The sequence below is a fragment of the Danio rerio genome, chromosome 14 (assembly GCF_052040795.2).
Source record: "Danio rerio strain M-AB ecotype USA chromosome 14, GRCz13ab, whole genome shotgun sequence".
In the NCBI taxonomy this organism is placed as follows: Eukaryota; Metazoa; Chordata; class Actinopteri; order Cypriniformes; family Danionidae; genus Danio; species Danio rerio.
This window is the reverse complement of record NC_141034.1, coordinates 49,796,935-49,814,258: the sequence shown is the minus strand read 5'-3', so window position 1 is coordinate 49,814,258 and position 17,324 is coordinate 49,796,935. Positions and strand designations below refer to the sequence as shown.

At 33.9% G+C, this 17,324-nt stretch overlaps 1 protein-coding gene across 4 annotated transcripts in view; it reads left to right on the top strand.

Annotated features, from left to right (window-relative positions):
* The window catches only part of si:ch211-114c17.1, a 28,096-nt gene that overhangs the window by 6,178 nt on the left and 4,594 nt on the right, over window positions 1-17,324 (top strand). For 3 of the 4 annotated variants that reach the window (XR_015507867.1, XR_015507866.1, XM_087282036.1), the window contains exons 5-13: window positions 307-474; window positions 818-1,004; window positions 3,890-3,994; window positions 6,790-7,026; window positions 7,096-7,222; window positions 9,887-10,158; window positions 12,667-12,851; window positions 14,951-15,022; window positions 15,472-15,640. Coding sequence is in view for 2 of the 4 variants with exons in the window: in XM_087282036.1 (XP_087138162.1) it covers window positions 307-474; window positions 818-1,004; window positions 3,890-3,994; window positions 6,790-7,026; window positions 7,096-7,222; window positions 9,887-10,158; window positions 12,667-12,851; window positions 14,951-15,022; window positions 15,472-15,640 (1,522 nt within the window). In the remaining 2 variants the exon portion in view is untranslated. Of the gene's footprint in view, window positions 1-306; window positions 475-646; window positions 681-817; window positions 1,005-3,889; window positions 3,995-6,789; window positions 7,027-7,095; window positions 7,223-9,886; window positions 10,159-12,666; window positions 12,852-14,950; window positions 15,023-15,471; window positions 15,641-17,324 lie in introns of those variants that run through there. The other variant, XM_087282037.1, reaches the window with a different exon arrangement.

Here is a 17,324-nt window from a genome sequence, read left to right as displayed (position 1 = left end):
TGCTCAACACAAACAAATCTGTTAATATAAAAAAAAGTTCTCCAGGGTGTCCTGAACCTTTAAAGGGGCTAATAATATTGACTTTAAAATGTTTTTTTAAAAATTAAAAACTGCTTTTATTCTAGCCAAAATAAAACAATAAGACTTTCTCCAGAAGACAAAATACTATAGGAAAAAATTCCTTGCTCAGTTAAACATTGTTTGGGAAATATTTCAATGTTTTTATATTTTTTATTTTCATGTTACTTTTTACATTAAAGCTATTATAAGCCATAACATGCAGTCCAATCTCTGTCCTCTTCTCAGTGTGTTTGAGGAGGCGGTTTCAGTTGCTGGCTGGGACTTCCATTCGGACAGACTGTGGGATCTGTACTCCGAGTGGGAGAAAGAGCAGAACAACCTGACCTTCATGACCAGGATATACGACAGAGTCCTGAGCGTCCCCACACGCCACTACAACACACACTACGAGAAGTACGCTATGCTTGTGCTGCGACTATATCTTATATATGTGAACATTATCTTCCTTGCACAACTCCTCAGATATGAGACGCACAACACATCACACACGCATGGATTTGTGAGAGTTTGTTACCGTTTCTCCTCACGCTCGTATTTTGTGATCTGTTTCCCCCTTTATATTTAGATGCAGCTGAATTGCATCAACAAAAGCCTAATTGGTAAACAGTCAAGCACCTGCAGTTAAACACATCAAATCTAGATCAACACAATATCATTTTTGCTTTCATGGTCCATAAAAAGTAGCGTGACCCTTGAGCAAGGTTGATGTTGATTTATTTCTGTCTCCTCCTCTCAGACTGAAAACTCACCTGATCTCTTGGCCACCTCAGGACACGGTCTCTCCTGAGGAGTTCAGTAAGGTGAGGGCTGAGTACAAACAGAGCCAGATCCAAGCCAAAAAAGAGAGGTCAAGTGAAATCAGTCCTGATGAAGAGGAGAGACCGCCAGGCGATGAAGAGCATGTAGATGATGGCACGGACTCGGTAACTCACTTCACTCTTTTGTAGCGGGTAAAATAAGCAGTAAAATGAGCAGTGGTGGAAAGGGTACTGAAAAATCATACTCAAGAACCCTTACTTGCCCAAAAATGTAGTGCAAGTAGAGTAAAAGTATCTGTTGTAAATATGACTCAAATTATGGGAAAAAAGTAGCCCTTTTAAAAGTACTCAAAGAGTAGTGTGTAGTTAGTATTACACAGTGAAAAGTTGATGCGTTTACATGCAGTTTATGCAGGGACCTGTAAACGTAATTTGTTACTTAATTCCTTTACTTCATTACTTTGTTTGTTCGGTCGTTACTTCATTACTTTGTTTGTTCGTTAGTTACTTCGTTCATTAGTTACTTCATTCGTTAGTTACTTTGTTCCTTAGTTACTTTGTTCATTTTTTAATTTATTTGTTCGTTAATTCGTTCCTTTGTTACTTCGCTTGTTAGTTTGTTACTTCATTTTTTTCCCGTTAGTTCATTACATTGTTCATTACTTTGTTACCTCGTTCATTCGTTACTTCATTCTTTTGTTACTTCGTTCGTTCATTACTTTGTTTGTTTGTTAACTTCATTTGTTACCTCATTAGTTACTTCGGTTGTTCATTTGTTCGTTTCTTTGTTTATTACTTTGTTCTTTCATTTTTTCGTTCGTTTGTTACTTTGTTCGTTCCTTACTTTGTTCTTTACTTTGTTCGTTTCTTACTTTGTTCATTCGTTACTTAATTCGTTACTTAATTCGTTACTCCGTTCAATCATTTGTGACTTCGTTCATTCGTTTGTTACTTTGTTTATTCATTTGTTACTTCAGCTGTTTGTTACTTCATTTGTTATTTTGTTTTTTACTTTGTTCGTTCGTTACTTTGTTCTTTTATTTTTTCGTTCGTTTGTTACTTTGTTCGTTCCTTACTTTGTTCTTTACTTTGTTCATTTCTTACTTTGTTCATTCGTTACTTCATTCGTTACTTAATTCGTTACTCCGTTCAATCATTTATGACTTCGTTCATTCGTTTGTAACTTTGTTTATTCATTTGTTACTTCAGTTGTTTGTTACTTCATTTGTTATTTCGTTTTTTACTTTGTTCGTTCGTTACTTTGTTCAATCGTTAATTTGTTGGTTCGTTACTTCGTTCATTACTTCTTTCGTTTGTTACTTAGTGTTTTCTTCCTTCGCTACTTTTTTCCTTCCTTACTTCCTTCGTTTTTTCAGTCCTTTCTTGAATCCTTCCTTTATTCATTTAATTCTTCCTTCCTTCATTAGTTCGGTCCTTCCTTCTATTCTTTGTTCGGCATTTCCCTCATTCTGCCCTTCCTTCTATTTTTCATTCTTTCCATTTAGCGATTTGTGTAAGGCTGTTTGGTGATTTCAGTCATCATACAGTCGACATCCTTCATTTTCTCCTCTGTGACATGCAGTCTGTTAAAGGAAAATAGTGGAGTAAAAGTACAGATACAGCACAAAAAATGTACTTAAGGGGAATTAAAAGTACACATTTTTAAAACTACTTAGTAAATTACAAGTATTGAACATGTCACCGTTTTGTCAACATGTCAACAACTAAGACCCAATTCCAAATCTTTTGGCCTTTGAAATCATATGTCATCAAACCAAATCATACGTTATCATATGTTGTCGCAACTTTAATGTGGCTTAGTTATTTGTTAGTATTTATCTTCAGGAAATCAACAAAGACAACAATAACATATTATCATAACAATATCACATGACAATTAGCTTGTAACTGTGTAGTGTATTTATACATAATGCAAGCACAAAAAAAAAACATTAATGTTATACCACCACTGTAAAAAGTAATTCCCAGCCACTAGACTTTTTGGACAGGGTATTTAAGTGTCATCAAGTGACAGACTTGAAAATATGTTGTGGGAATACTATACAGGAATTATTACTTGTGTATGCAGCCGTGTTACAACTTTCATACCCCTTGGTTGCTAGTGTGGTCCTCTAAAATCTCAGTTTCAAGCGCTATCTAGCCCTTCTCCTTAGCCCAACGCCTTAAAGCTGAAGACAATTGGGGCGCCTTCATGTGAATGCGCAAAACGATGGCTAAGGGGTAAAATTGGGATTGGGCAAGTAGTCCATACATAAAAAGAAAACAAAGCTAAGTAGTTTAGAAACTAGGTTATGTGTAACAAAATGAAATAACTTCTGGAAAGAGTATTGAACACATGAAGAGAGGGATACATAAAAGTGCATGGAAAGCCCAGACAGCAGCTGAAATCTCTCAGTTTTTAGAAAGCAACCCTGTCCTTCGTCAGTGTAAATTCATATTAGCTCCTTCAGTCCAACATTTGCACTACCAAATGAAACCAGAGTGGACATTTCAGCAACACAGTGATCTTAAACATAGCTAAGAATACTTTCAACTGCTTTCAGAAAAGAAAATAAAGCTGCGAGAATGGCCCAGCCAATATCCTGACCCGAATCCAATAGAAAATATGAACTAAAGGTCAGAGTTGATCGATGAGATTTAAAGAACCATCAAGATTTTCACTTTGTTGAAATCTGGGAAAAAATCACAGCTGAGCAATACATGCAACTACATTCTTCATATGGGAGGCTCCTTGAAGCTGTCGCTATCAAAAAAGTAATTTACACAAAGAATTAAATGCATTTCAGAAGTTCAGTACCTTCTCCTTGTGGCATTCCATTGTTATTACACACTTTTCTGTAATTAGTTTGCTTTGTTTTATTTGTATCTTTGCATTGTTACCAAAATCTGGGTCAATTTCATGTCAGCAGCTTCTTAAGAAATATATTTACCAGGAAAAATCATGTGTTCAATACTTATTTTACCCACTCTATAGCTTTCTTCGTGAGAATTTTAGACTGTTGATATGATCATTTTAATCTGTTATACAGGAAGAAGCAGTGCAAAAGATGCAGGAGCTCCTGTTGGTCAGCAGAGAGCAAGTGTACCAACAGAATGAGGCAGAAGTCAGGAAAAGGTGGAACTTTGAGGAAGCTGTAAGACTTGGCTTTTGCTTTTTTGCATTAATTTTTTTCCAGAAAGAGTGTAATATGTTTACTATTACACAACAAAAAGTTTACACACATTAGAAATGTGCATTTGAATCCCCATCCCTTTACAACAAACTCATTAAATTTAACAGGAAAAAATAATAAAATGCAGAAAATAGTGGAATTCATAAACATTTGCAGTAAACCCTAATAATTTTTTTTAAAGCGAAACTAAAAGACTGACTTGTCTGTCATTCAGCATTGCATTTTATAGATTGCTAAAAAGACACAAATAAAACTACTTGTATAAAAAAATAATTAGCATTACAGAAAATACAGCAGAGAGTTCTATTCCTAATTAATTAGATTTCAAATAAATGCAGTTCTTTTGAACTTTTTTCACCAGAAACAAAATCTATAATCGCCATAATAAAATATTAGACTGGAGTAGTAATGCTGAAAATACAGCTTTGAGATACAGGAATAAATTGTCATTTTAAAATATATTCAATCAATCAAAAAAATCAATAGTTAAAAATTAAAAAAAAAAATCAAGTTAATTTAAAATGATCAAAAATAAAGATATTTTTTAAATCCTAGATTCTAAAAAGACACAATTAAAATGATGTTAAAATACATGACTTGCGTTGCTGATATTATGACAGATTCATTCATTTTCCTTCGGCTTAGTCCCTTATTTATCAGAGGTCACCACAGTGGAATGAACCGCCAACTATTCCAGCATATGTTTTACGAAGTGGGTTCCAGCCGCAACCCAGTACTGGGAAACACCCATATACTCTCATATTCACAAAAACACTCGTACACTATGGCCAACCAGGCATGATCAAACTATCTATACTAGATGTCGAATTGGACATTCTAGGTGGACTCATTCGTATCTACTCAATAACAAAGACCCACCTAAATGTAGTTACTGCCAGGCTGCTCTTACTATCAAACATTTTGTTGGAATGTGAAAGTTTGAATACCATTTGACAATTTTTATAAGGAGAGTACTTTGATAGACATTTTTATAAAGCTACTACCAGGAAGAATCTTAAATTATTTATCAACAATTAAACAGAAAAATCATATTTAATCTTGAATGTATTTTTGTGTGAATTTTTATTTATTTATATTTGATATATTTATCTAAGTAGCTTTTTATTGTAATACAAATTTGTTTTTATCATGTAATATTTTTATGTATAGCCATCTTGCCATGAAATAGCCATAAGTTGCTGATGTGGCAATAAATAAATAAATCTACACCTCGACCAGTTTTGTTTACCCAATTCACCTGTAGCGCATGTGTTACGATTTAAATAAGTTGTCTAGGGAGAATAAACGTAACACTTATAATATTAAATTATTACTGAGTAGATGGATGGAAAATACACGAGGACACAAACTTTACAATCTATTCGTTTATTCCTCTTACGAGGAGAAGAAAGATGAAGCCAACAAAAGAGAGGCTTACAAAAAAATACAATCAAAAAGTTTCAGGGAAAAAGGAACTAGAGTGGCGCCAAAGCAAAGAACTAAACAAAACCAAAAGCCACCTAAACTAGAACACAAGATCCCCCTCTAAACTTACTAATAAAAATCAAAATGTGAAAAAGACACCGAAATCTTCAGCGTTTGCGACGCCACACCTAAACTCCCTGAAATAATAAGCAAAAATACAAAATGCGGCGCCTACCCTCTTACCTAGTGTTTCTGAACATTGAAGTTACCTACGGGCAAAATGTATGTCGCGCGACTTGTTAGACTATTCCCTTGTCCCCAAAAAGGAATGATAAACTCTTTAACCATATTGACTTAATTTACATCGGTGTAGTTATTCAGAAACACAGAACAAAGCATACAGTATGATCAGCAGCAAGCGAACCAAACCAACACACACACGCACAGCACTCTGAAAAACAAGGCGTGCCGGTCGAATTTAAAGTCTGTGGAACGAAGTCCAATTGGTCCACGAGGAAACGCCCTAATGAGGAGTGACAGGTTCGGGATCCAATCAGCAGGTACCTGGTAGAGAAAATAGCGGAACAAAAGGTGATAGGGCGAGACAAAGAGCAAATGACAGACAAGGAGGTGCGAAGGGAGACAAGCAATACAGAGAGGGAGAAGGCACAAAAAAACTCCCACGGACCGTAACAGCATGTCTTTAAACTGTGGGGGAAACTGGAGCACTTGGAGGAAACCCACACCATCCGAGTACATGCAAACTCCACACAGAAATGCCAACTTGCCCAGCCGGGACTCGAACCAGCGACCTTCCTGCTGTGAGGCGACAGTGCTAACCGCTGAGCCACTGTGAAGCCGCAATATGGCAGATTGTTTAATTATATTTGTATAAACCATATGTATTATATTTTATGTGCAGTATATCATATTTTCATATAATGTCATGTGATTCAGTATATCATATCGAGCAGCTAAAATGTTTCTTGAGCAGTAAATGAGCTCTTTAGAATATTAGACTGGAGTAATAACCCTGATCATAAATTAAAAACATTTAAAAAAAAAAAAAAAATATATATATATATATATATATATATATATATATATATATATATATATATATATATATATATATATATATATATATATATATATATATATATATATATATATATAAATAATTATTTTAAACTGGCAAAATTTTTTCCGATTTCATAGTTTTAATTATATATTTTTCATCAAATAAATGCAGCCTTTGTAAGCGTAAAACATTGAAATAAATAATTTATAATTTATAAAATAGAAATAAATAATTTCTTTCCTGTTTCCAGATTAAAAGGCCGTACTTCCACGTGAAGCCTCTGGATAGAGCCCAGCTGAAAGCCTGGCACAGTTATCTGGACTGGGAGATAGGAGAAGCTGAAACTGCTGCAGGAAATAATAATAATGAAGCTGTGGAGGGAGATGAAGGCTCACAACAAGCATGTGTAGCTGGACACGACAGAGTAACAATCTTGTTCGAGCGCTGTCTCGTCGCTTGTGCACTCTATGAGGAATTCTGGAATAAAGTAAGAGGAAATTATATCTCACGGGCTGGTTTGTGTGACGGATTTGTAATCTGTTGTTGTGTGTTTCAGTATGTGTGTTACCTGGCACCACGGGGTCTGGAGGAGGTGCGTAACGTCTACCGCAGAGCTTGCCAAATCCATCTTCCATACAAGCACAGCATCCATTTACAGTGGGCCTTGTTTGAGGAAAAACACGGTGAGAAATCAGTTTAGCTTGGAAAATGTAGCATAAAATAAAACGCTTTTTTAAATACAGTTGGATGATTAGCCCTACCTTTGAATTTTTTCAAACGTTTCACAAATGATGTTTAACAGAGCAAAGAATTTTTCACAGGATTTCCTATAGTATTTTTTTCTTCTAGAGAAAGTCTTATTTCTGCTAGAATAAAAGCAGTTTTTAATAATAATAATATTAAAAAAACATTGTGCGGTCAGTATTATTAGCCCCTTAAGCAATATATTTTTTCGATTGTCTACAGAACAAACTATCATTATGCAATGACCTGCCTAATTACCCTAACTTACCTAATTAAGTCTTTAAATGTCACTTTAAGCTGAATAGTAGTATCCTGAAAATATTGTCAAATATTATTTACTGTCATCATGGCAAAGATAAAATAAATCAGTTATTGGAAATGAGTTATTAAAACTATTATGTTTAGAAATGTGTTGAAAAATATCTTGTTTCCTTTAAACAGAAATTGGGGAAAGAAATATACAGGAGGGCTAATAATTCTGACTTCAACTGTATATACACTGCTGATCAAAAGTTTGGGATCAGTTATATAAGGTGCCTATTTTGCTCACCAAGGCTGCAGTTATTTGATAAATAACTGTAAAATATTGTTGTTTCAATAACTGTTTTCCTATCGAATATAAATTAAAATTAATTAATTTTTTGCATCATTACTCCTAGTTTTCAGTGTCACACAATCCTTCAGAAATTAAAACTGTTAAACTGTTTAAAATAGTTGTTTTTTTTTTTTGTGGAAATTGTGATACACCACTATTCAGAACTACCATTAAAATGTGTTGATTTTTTTATCATTCTAGTCCACATTAAATACTTTAAAAGTGAATGAAAAGACATTTATAATGTAAAAAATATATTTCATACTAATGCTGTTAATTTTAAGTAATATGTTGAGTAAAATGCAGCATTTTACAAAAAATTATAGAGGAAGGTTTTTTCAGCATTGTTAATTAGAAGAATCATTATTAATGACTGAGTAATAATAAGAGTTAACTGCAGATCATCATATTTTAATGCTTTCTAAAGCTGCTCAGTATGATATACAGCACATATAAAATATAATGTAACATGATTATGATAAAAGTATGAAGATATGATTTGTTTCTGATTAAAGTACAAAAGAACCAAGTTTATTTGAAATATAATTTAACAAGAACAGAACAATCTGCCATATTTCCTGTAATGCAAGTCATGTTTTTTAAAGTTTTTTTAATAAATTTTCCAGAAAACTTGGAGTACCGATGTTGTAAATTCAGCTTTGAAACACTGAAATAAATTACATTTATTTATTTATAAGCTCCTTTTAAAAATATTTACAAATCTTACTAATTCAATGCTTTTGATCTGTAGTGTATACATATTTTCCCTCAGTTTTGATAGTAGGTTTTTTGTACTTCAGAAAACTGGAGTAACGATGCTGTAAATTCAGCTTCGAATATATAAATGAATAAAAAAGCTGTTTAAATTGTGACAATATTTTGTGATTTATACTGTTTTTGTGTTTTTGGTCAAAAAAAAGTACAGAATAAGCTTTTTAAAAATATTTACAAATCTTACTAATCCAATAATTGTGATCAGTGGTGTATAATTTTGTTCCCTCCCAGTTATAGCTGTTTATTTCACTCTTTAAAAAAAAAAAACCTAAATTCAATTTTGCTATTGGTATCATATTGTTTGGACAAATAAGTACAAAATAAGCTCCTTTTAAAAATATTTACTAATCTTACTAATTTAATGCTTTTAATCTGTAGTGTAAACATATTTTCCCTCCCAGTTTTAGCTGTTTTTCAAAAAAAAAATTTCTTCTGAAAACTGGAGTAGTAACGATGTCAATTCAGCTTTGAAACACTGAATTTTAAACTTCATTCAATAAGAAAACTGTTTAAATTGTAAGAATATTTAGCGATTATACTGTTTTTATTGTATTTTTAGTCATACAAGTACAGAATGAGCTACTTAAATATTTTAGAGTTTTACTAATCTAATACTTTTGTTCAGTAGTGTATATTTTTGTTTCCTCCCAATTATAGCTGTTTTTCAGAAAACTGGAGTAACAATGCTGTAAATTTAGCTTTGAATTACTGGAAGAAATTGAAATGTTAACTAAATTCAAAAAAGAAAAACGTTTAAATTGTGACAATATTTTGCGATTTTATGTCTTTTTTATGTTTTTGGTCAAACAAGTACAGAATAGGTTACTTTTAAAAGTATATATACAAATCTTACTAATCTAATTCTTTTAATCTGTAGTGTATACATATTTTCCCCTCCCAGTAATAACTGTTTTACAGTTTGTATTTATTTAAGAGTAATGAGTCTGTAAATTCAGCCTTCAATCACTGAAATAAATTTAAATTTAAGCTAAATTCATTAGGAAAACTCAATTGAAAAATAAAGTGTAACAACATTGTGATTGTACAGTTTTTATTGTATTTTTGTCCAAAAAAGTAGAGAAAAATTTAAAAATCGTACTAATCCAATACTTTAAATCGGTAGTGTATTCATATTTTCCCCCAGTTACAGCCGTTTTCCTGTTTTTTTTTTTTTCTTCAGTTGTAGCATAATTTCTGTTTTACGTTCCCACTCAGCTTCTTTTCTGTCTCGCAGGTAATATTTTCGAGGCGCAGCGCATCCTAGAGTCTCTTGAGTTGTCAATGCCTGGTCTGGCAGCAGTGCGTTTGGGGAGGGTCGGTCTGGAGAGAAGAGCGGGCCGCCTGGATGTGGCAGAGTCACTTCTAAAGGAGACAGTGGATCAGAGTAAACACCAGCCCTCACTTCATGCCTTCTACTCTATTAAACTGGCTCGATTCCTTCACAAGCTGTGCAAGAGTCCTGGAAAAGCCCGCGCTGTCCTGCAGGAGGCCATTGAGCTGAGTCCGGTAAAACATCTTTTTTTTATTCTGTCATGGTAGTTTCACGATGAACGCCAAGCAAACCGTGTCGAAATTGGGGGAAAGAGTTGTGTAGTCTGAAATGGGCTTAAATTACATTTTAAATGCAATATTGTTGTTTTTTGTTGTTGTTTGCCAATGAAAAAAGTCCACTTCAGTGTTTCATTCCTGTATTAATCTGTCGTTAAACAAAAATTATGAATGATTCATTGATCCAATCAGAAACATAGTCGCTTGCTCCATTTCTTTTTTTTTTTTATTGATCTTGGTCAATAAAACATCAATTTTAAAAGTATTTGAAAAACAAAGACAAATTATCTTTGCTCCAACAGAGCCCCCCGCCCCACTGCACCATTTCTATACAATATGTTATGCCCATTTTTGTATCTGTTTTACATCATGTCATGATATATACAAGTAGATAAAAGTTTCATTACATGTACACTCAACTATTGTACATACAGACACACACAATGAGTCACAATAGGCTTAGCAAATGTAAACTAAAGAAATAAATTAATTTAGATAGAAATTAAAATAAAATAAATAGGAGGGAAGGAAAAAAAACATGAGATATAAATAAACAACGGTCAAACTGAAAATATTAAGCTTGGATCCATTTGTTTTATATGTCAGAATTGGCTGCCAAATAAGGTACAATTTTTGACTGCAACCTTTGGTGGAGTGGAATCTTCTCCATTGTAAGGTGGTACTTGTAGTGGCACACCTTTTGTGCAAATCCTTATATACCACCTTTTGCAGCTTCTATTCCAACTACCAGTATTTGCAAAAACACGAATAAGACCGAATATTCTTTTAAAAAAGGTTTACTGAAGAAATGCAAACAAAAATACAAAGTTACAATAGGCTCGATCAGCTCAGTCAAAAAACTGTTGCTGCCAACATCCATAACTGCAGTCTGACTTAAACATATGTACTAATGAACTCATGACGCTTTGCTGTCGGAAGCCAAAATACCAAAGTAAATGTTATTAAATTGTATCAATTATTAAATTATGCATTTTAGATATTACAATCACAATGAATTCTTATTATATTTAAATATCAATTTTTATCATGTTTTAACCTTTTTAACTAAATTATTATCACTAATGATTTATGCATCACTGGCTCTTACAGTACATAAGGTCCCTAATCCAATGATTAAAAGTTTGAGGAAATTTGTCCTTCCATTTAAGCCAGGGGTCATCAACATGGCCTGCGAAGTGTGTTGCCTGTTCTAAAAATAGCTCACCATAGTGCCACTTACCAGTAAGCTTCATCTAATATAGAAGTAATCATTTAAAAATGTAAATATTTGCAGAGATATATAAAAATAAAGTGTTGCACATTGATGCATTAAATACAGGGTATTTCCTACCCTGTTAAATCATTGTTGATAACTTTTGTGAGAATCATTAACATGATCAGTGTCTTCACATAGATGAATATTATTAACTATTACCAAAACATAGAGTATAATTAAAAGTAAAATGGGCAAATTTGTTATTTGAGAAGTGTTTATCAAACTGGTAGCCCTCCACATTAATCCGTACCTAAGAAGTAGCTCTCAGTTTCATAAAGGTTGGTGACCCCTGATTTAAGCAGTATAAGACGTCTAGCAACTAATGTTGAAAAAGAAATCATGCTTTTAGTATTATTGTCTAAACTGGGATCTGTGAATTTACCAAATATTCCTATAATAGGGCAAGGGACAATTGATGCATGTAAAACATTTGAAAGAAATTAAATAATAATTGCCAGAACGTGGTAATTTTAGAACATGACCAAAACTTGTGTGTGATTAGCTATCTCTACTTCACATCTATTACATAAGGGATTTATAGTTTTGCTAAAAGTTTTGCTAATTTTGCTTTTGTCCAATGAAGGCGATGGACCACTTTAAACTGAATAATTGTATGTTGCAAACAAATTGAAGTTGAGTGAATCTTAATGTCTTGCCAAATTTCCTCTGAGAGCATCAACTGAAGTTCATTTTCCCATTGTTGTTTCGACTTTGTTACTGAAGTTAGATTTTGTGAGGAGATAAGAGTAAATCACACCTATATTACCTTTGAGATCTGGGTTGGTTTTTAAAATGGTGTCAAGTAATGTTTCTGTAGGTAAAGTTGGAAAGTACTGTATTAGAAATCATAAAACTGCGGAGCGGTAAATATCTAAAGAAATCTGTTTCGGGGATATTGTATTTTGTTCTTATTTGGTCGAAGGACATGATATTGGAATCGTGTTTTGATATTGATATTGGTGTGGTTAGTCCTTTCTCTATCCAGCAATTAAATGTAGCATCTGCAATCGAAGGAGTAAACATATGATTTCTCATAATAGGGGACTGTCGCTTGCTCCAGTTCTAAATGAATCTTGAATCAACGAATCATTCATTTTCATTAATCCCAGAAATATTGAGATATGCTTTTCATTCAAGATTGCGCACTCAATTTTATTTTGATATGGAATGGCTTATTCTCGCATCTTCAGGATAATGCTCGACTGTATCAGAATCTTCTGGAGCTGGAGTTGTGTGGTGACCTGCGAGTTAATGGCGCTGGGGTTCAGCAGTGTGTGGCTAAAGCTCTGGCTGCTCCTCTCTCCCCGAAAACCAAAATCCGTTTCTCCCAGCGCGGCCTGCAGTTTGCTGAGGACTTTGGCACCACAGTACAAAGGTTACAATTCATTTGGCACATTTTAGATGGAGTTTCTAGAATATTAGTTATGTTTTATGTTTGCTAAAGTTAACATAGTATATTAAAAATAATGATGTGAGATATATAAATCAGCAATTTAATATGTTTTTATTTCTTGCAACAATGACACTACTTAAGATGTGCTTAAAGTTTCTCTGGACTTACAATTTAGGGATTTAAGTTTTTATGTAATAATATAACTTTTTTATTTTTCATGAAATAAAAAATAGCATGCCATATTTTATAAATCAAATTACCCTGTATTTCAGTTACCTAAAATACAGTTTTCTGAAAACAAAATGCTCCAAATCAGGGATTCTCAACCAGTGGGCCTCAGCTACTCTACAGGTGGACCACGAGATTAAAATTAACTCTCAATATTATACTATAATATTTCATTATAATATGCTATATTAAAATAATGAAAGATATGGGCCTTATCCTGTTCTCTGATTGATCACTTCAAACTCAGCACAAAAACAGCCTCATGATCACGTCTGCAACTAGTACAGGTCAGTCTGTTCATTCACAAACTGTGCGTGAAGTAAGTGTTTTACAGCAGACGCGTACCCTACAGGAGGATCTAGCGAGGTTTGTTCGTGTTTCTGCTGTTGAATGTAAATTAAACTTGCATATGAGCTTATGACGCGCTCTGGCAGAGCTGTTCACTGTTCCTGTCAGCGATCTCCCAATATTATCCATTTGCAAACTCGAACGCCATCAGATTGACGCGTTTCAACAGATTTAGGGTGTTTACTGTATATTACATGAGTCTGTATAGTAGATATTTAATAGAAGATACTCAGTCAGTCCACTAAAGCAGAAGCTGGTCTTTTGTAATATCCATGTTGACCTGTGGTTTTCTTTGATATATATGTGTGTGTGTGTGTGTGTGTGTGTGTGTGTGTGTGTGTGTGTGTGTGTGTGTGTGTGTGTGTGTGTGTGTGTGTGTGTGTGTGTGTGTGTGTGTGTGTGTGTGTGTGTGTGTGTGTGTGTGTGTGTGTGTGTGTGTGTGTGTGTGTGTGTGTGTGTGTGTGTGTGTGTGTGTGTGTGTGTGTGTGTGTGTATATATGTGTGTGTGTGTGTGTGTATGTGTGTGTATATATAAAATTTTATATAAAATTATATTAACAAATATAATATTAGCAAATATATTAATATATAAAAATATATTTAAATTGAATATATATATATATATATATATATATATATATATATATATATATATATATATATATATATATATATATATATATATATATATATATATATATATATATATATATAGAAGGCACAACAAATGTATAATATATATTTGTTATAATAATATAATATAGTATAATATAACATAATATTTGTTAATATTAAATTATTATATAATTATTATATAATTATTATATTAAATAATTAATATTTCATACAAACATTTTAGAGAAAATGTCAGACAGGTGGGCCTTTAAAAATTGATTTGAGAAAGAAGTGGACTCCAAAGTGAAATAGGTTGAGAAACCTTGCTATGAATGAGGATATTTTTATTTTTATTGTGTGTATGTATATTTCTAAGCCTCTTGTGCAATTTTAATTCTTTTTCAAAAATTATATTTAAATGGGGACTTTTTACAGTATTTCCAATTATATTTTGTTTCTTCTGGAGAAAATTGTAATAATTTTGTATCATTATTAGCTCCTTTAAGATTATTTTATCCAGTTGGCTACAGAACAAACCACTGTTGTCCAATGACATGCCTAATAAAGCAAACTCGCCTAGTTAAGCCTTTAAATTGTACTCCAAGCTAAATAATACTATAAAACCAGTAAATGTTATGAACTGTCCTCATGGCAAAGAGAAAATTAGAAGTTAGTTCTCAAAACTATTGTTTAAAATGTGATTAAACCTTCCCGTTGTTAAACGGCACTTGGGAAATATTTTTTGAAAAAATTAAAATGTAACAGGAGGGCTAATAATTTTTTCTTAAACTGTTTATCTTCTCACTGTTTACTTTTTGACTCGTGTGAAATCTGTTCTTTATTCATTTGTTGAATTAAATGTTACTTAGATCATTGTCTTATTTTTTCAGCGTCTTGAGTTTGCATGAGGAGCACCAGAAGCTACTGAGAGAACATGATGCAAAGAGAGCAGCGGACAACAGGTGAGCTCAAATGAACTATCCCAGAAATCTCATTCATTCATTCATTTTCCTTCGGCTTAGTCCCTTTATTTATCAGAGGTTGCCACAGTGAAATGAACCGCCATCTATTCCAGCATATGTTTCATGCAGCGGATGCCCAGTACTGAGAAACATCCATACACACTCTCGCATTCACATACATACACTACGGCCAATTTAGTTTACCAAATTCACCTATAGAGCATGTCTTTGGACTAAGGGGGAAACCAGAGCACCCGGAGGAAACCCACGCCAACACAGGGAGAACATGCAAACTCCACACAGAAATGCCAACTGACCCAGATGAGACTCAAACCAATGACCTTCTTGCTGTGAGGCCAGTGCGAACCACTGAGCCACCGTGCCGCCAGGAATCTCATCGCAACACTTAGATTTGCCAGACCTTTAAATGTTTTTCTGTATTCCTTCAGTGATGATGATGACCCAGAAAAGATGAGCAAAATGGACTATATATCTGCCATGACGGTGCCACAGACAGCTCCGCCCACAATGCCTCAGGTTCCCATGACGACACCGCCTCCCTCTTTGATGGGCGGAGACATGAGTGGGTCATATGGAAACTACAGCAGCTGGTACCAGGTAGATGACGGAGTTTGTGCAAATGTTTAAAATAGCATAATAGTCACATTAAAGGTGCGGTATGTACATTTGAAACCCAGTGGTTGAACTAGGTGTTACGTTCCTGGTTTAAAACACATGCAAGCGCAGGATACCAGATTGATGACACAAACAGAAGTGTGCCTAACTATCGAACCTAAACATTGATTTAAACTGTTCAAAATAAAAGCAACGGCACGCGATAGAAGGAATATTCTCCATATTAAAAGGAGTTTTTGTTCTAACTAACATCTCAAATGCAGCTTAACAGCAGGATAAACTGACAATGATCACCTCAGGTACACCTCATGTGCGTTATTCAGTGTTAAATGCTAATATTGTGAGTTTGAAGGCCATTTTACATGACATTTATTGCCATACTACTGAAAGCAGCAGCAGATAGTTCACCTCAGATCTTCACAATAAAATAAACTGTTTAATATTGAACTTTAGAACTGCGACTCAGCAAACCAACATATCAGTGATTCAGCATCTACATTTAATAAGGTTAAAGAGGTTTAATATGCATTAATTAAATTATAAACCTTACCATTTTGTGAGTGAGTGCATATTCTGTGCATCTGAATGGCTGAATTTACAATTCTGTTGTGTTCTGTCTGGAGCAGCCAAATTACTCATCACTGCAAATCTTGTCATGTAGGTTGTTGTTCGTTCACGGGGTTACAGTGTAACCTGCTCACCTAATGTTTACATTCGTAATATTTATATTACTTGTTAATTAATAACCTCATGTGGAACTCTGAATCTGCATCTCATTTCGGAGTCTGCTACTGTCCATCAGAGATCGCATTCCGGTCATGGACGCATGCTTTGAGAGCCTTCATGACTAAATGAATCAAATATGCAGTTTTCCACCAAGGCAACCCGTGGGCTGAAATATAATTGGCTAAAGTGGCAGTGGGCGGGTTAAAGGGACCAAAACAAAGACAACTGTTCCAGCACATAACACACATTTTCAAAGCAGAATATCTGACTTCAGCATTGTTTTTCAGATACACAAGAATGTTCACTAAGCATGTTTCTTAAATATCTGCAAACATATTAGGGTATTTTTATGCTTTAGAAGAGTCATAAACTTACACACAGCACCTTTAAAGGAAACTTTCCAGTGATAAACATATAACGTAGACTAACCATATTCCGTACACAACGATGTTCCGTACAGATGACCTTTTAACGTTAATCTCTGAATAAATACTTATGGGTCGTAGGCAAGCTATATATCTGTGTAATCTTTAATTCTCACTCTTTCAGCCCCAACCACAACAGAGACATTCCTACTATATGTTTCCAAGTAAAATCAGTAAGTTTGCTACGTCCACCTAATGCGCTTGAAAACAGAAAGTGGGCAAGCTTAAAGTGCGAGTGTCAAGCTTAAAGCTTAAAGTGCGAGGGGAGACATTAAAAGCCCCGACAATATGCTTTTGCATTTAATTTATGCATCACACGGTATTACAGTCTTTATGAAGTGAATATTATGTTATTACAAATTGTTAAATAAATTATCTTTTGTTAAATAAATGCTTTGAAATGGGGATGTTTAAACATCAATTGTGGGTAAATACCGCATGTCGCAACTCTCCGCCTGAGAGACAGGCTGCAAACGCTGTTTGGATCCTCCTTTTGCTGTAATGATGTTTATATT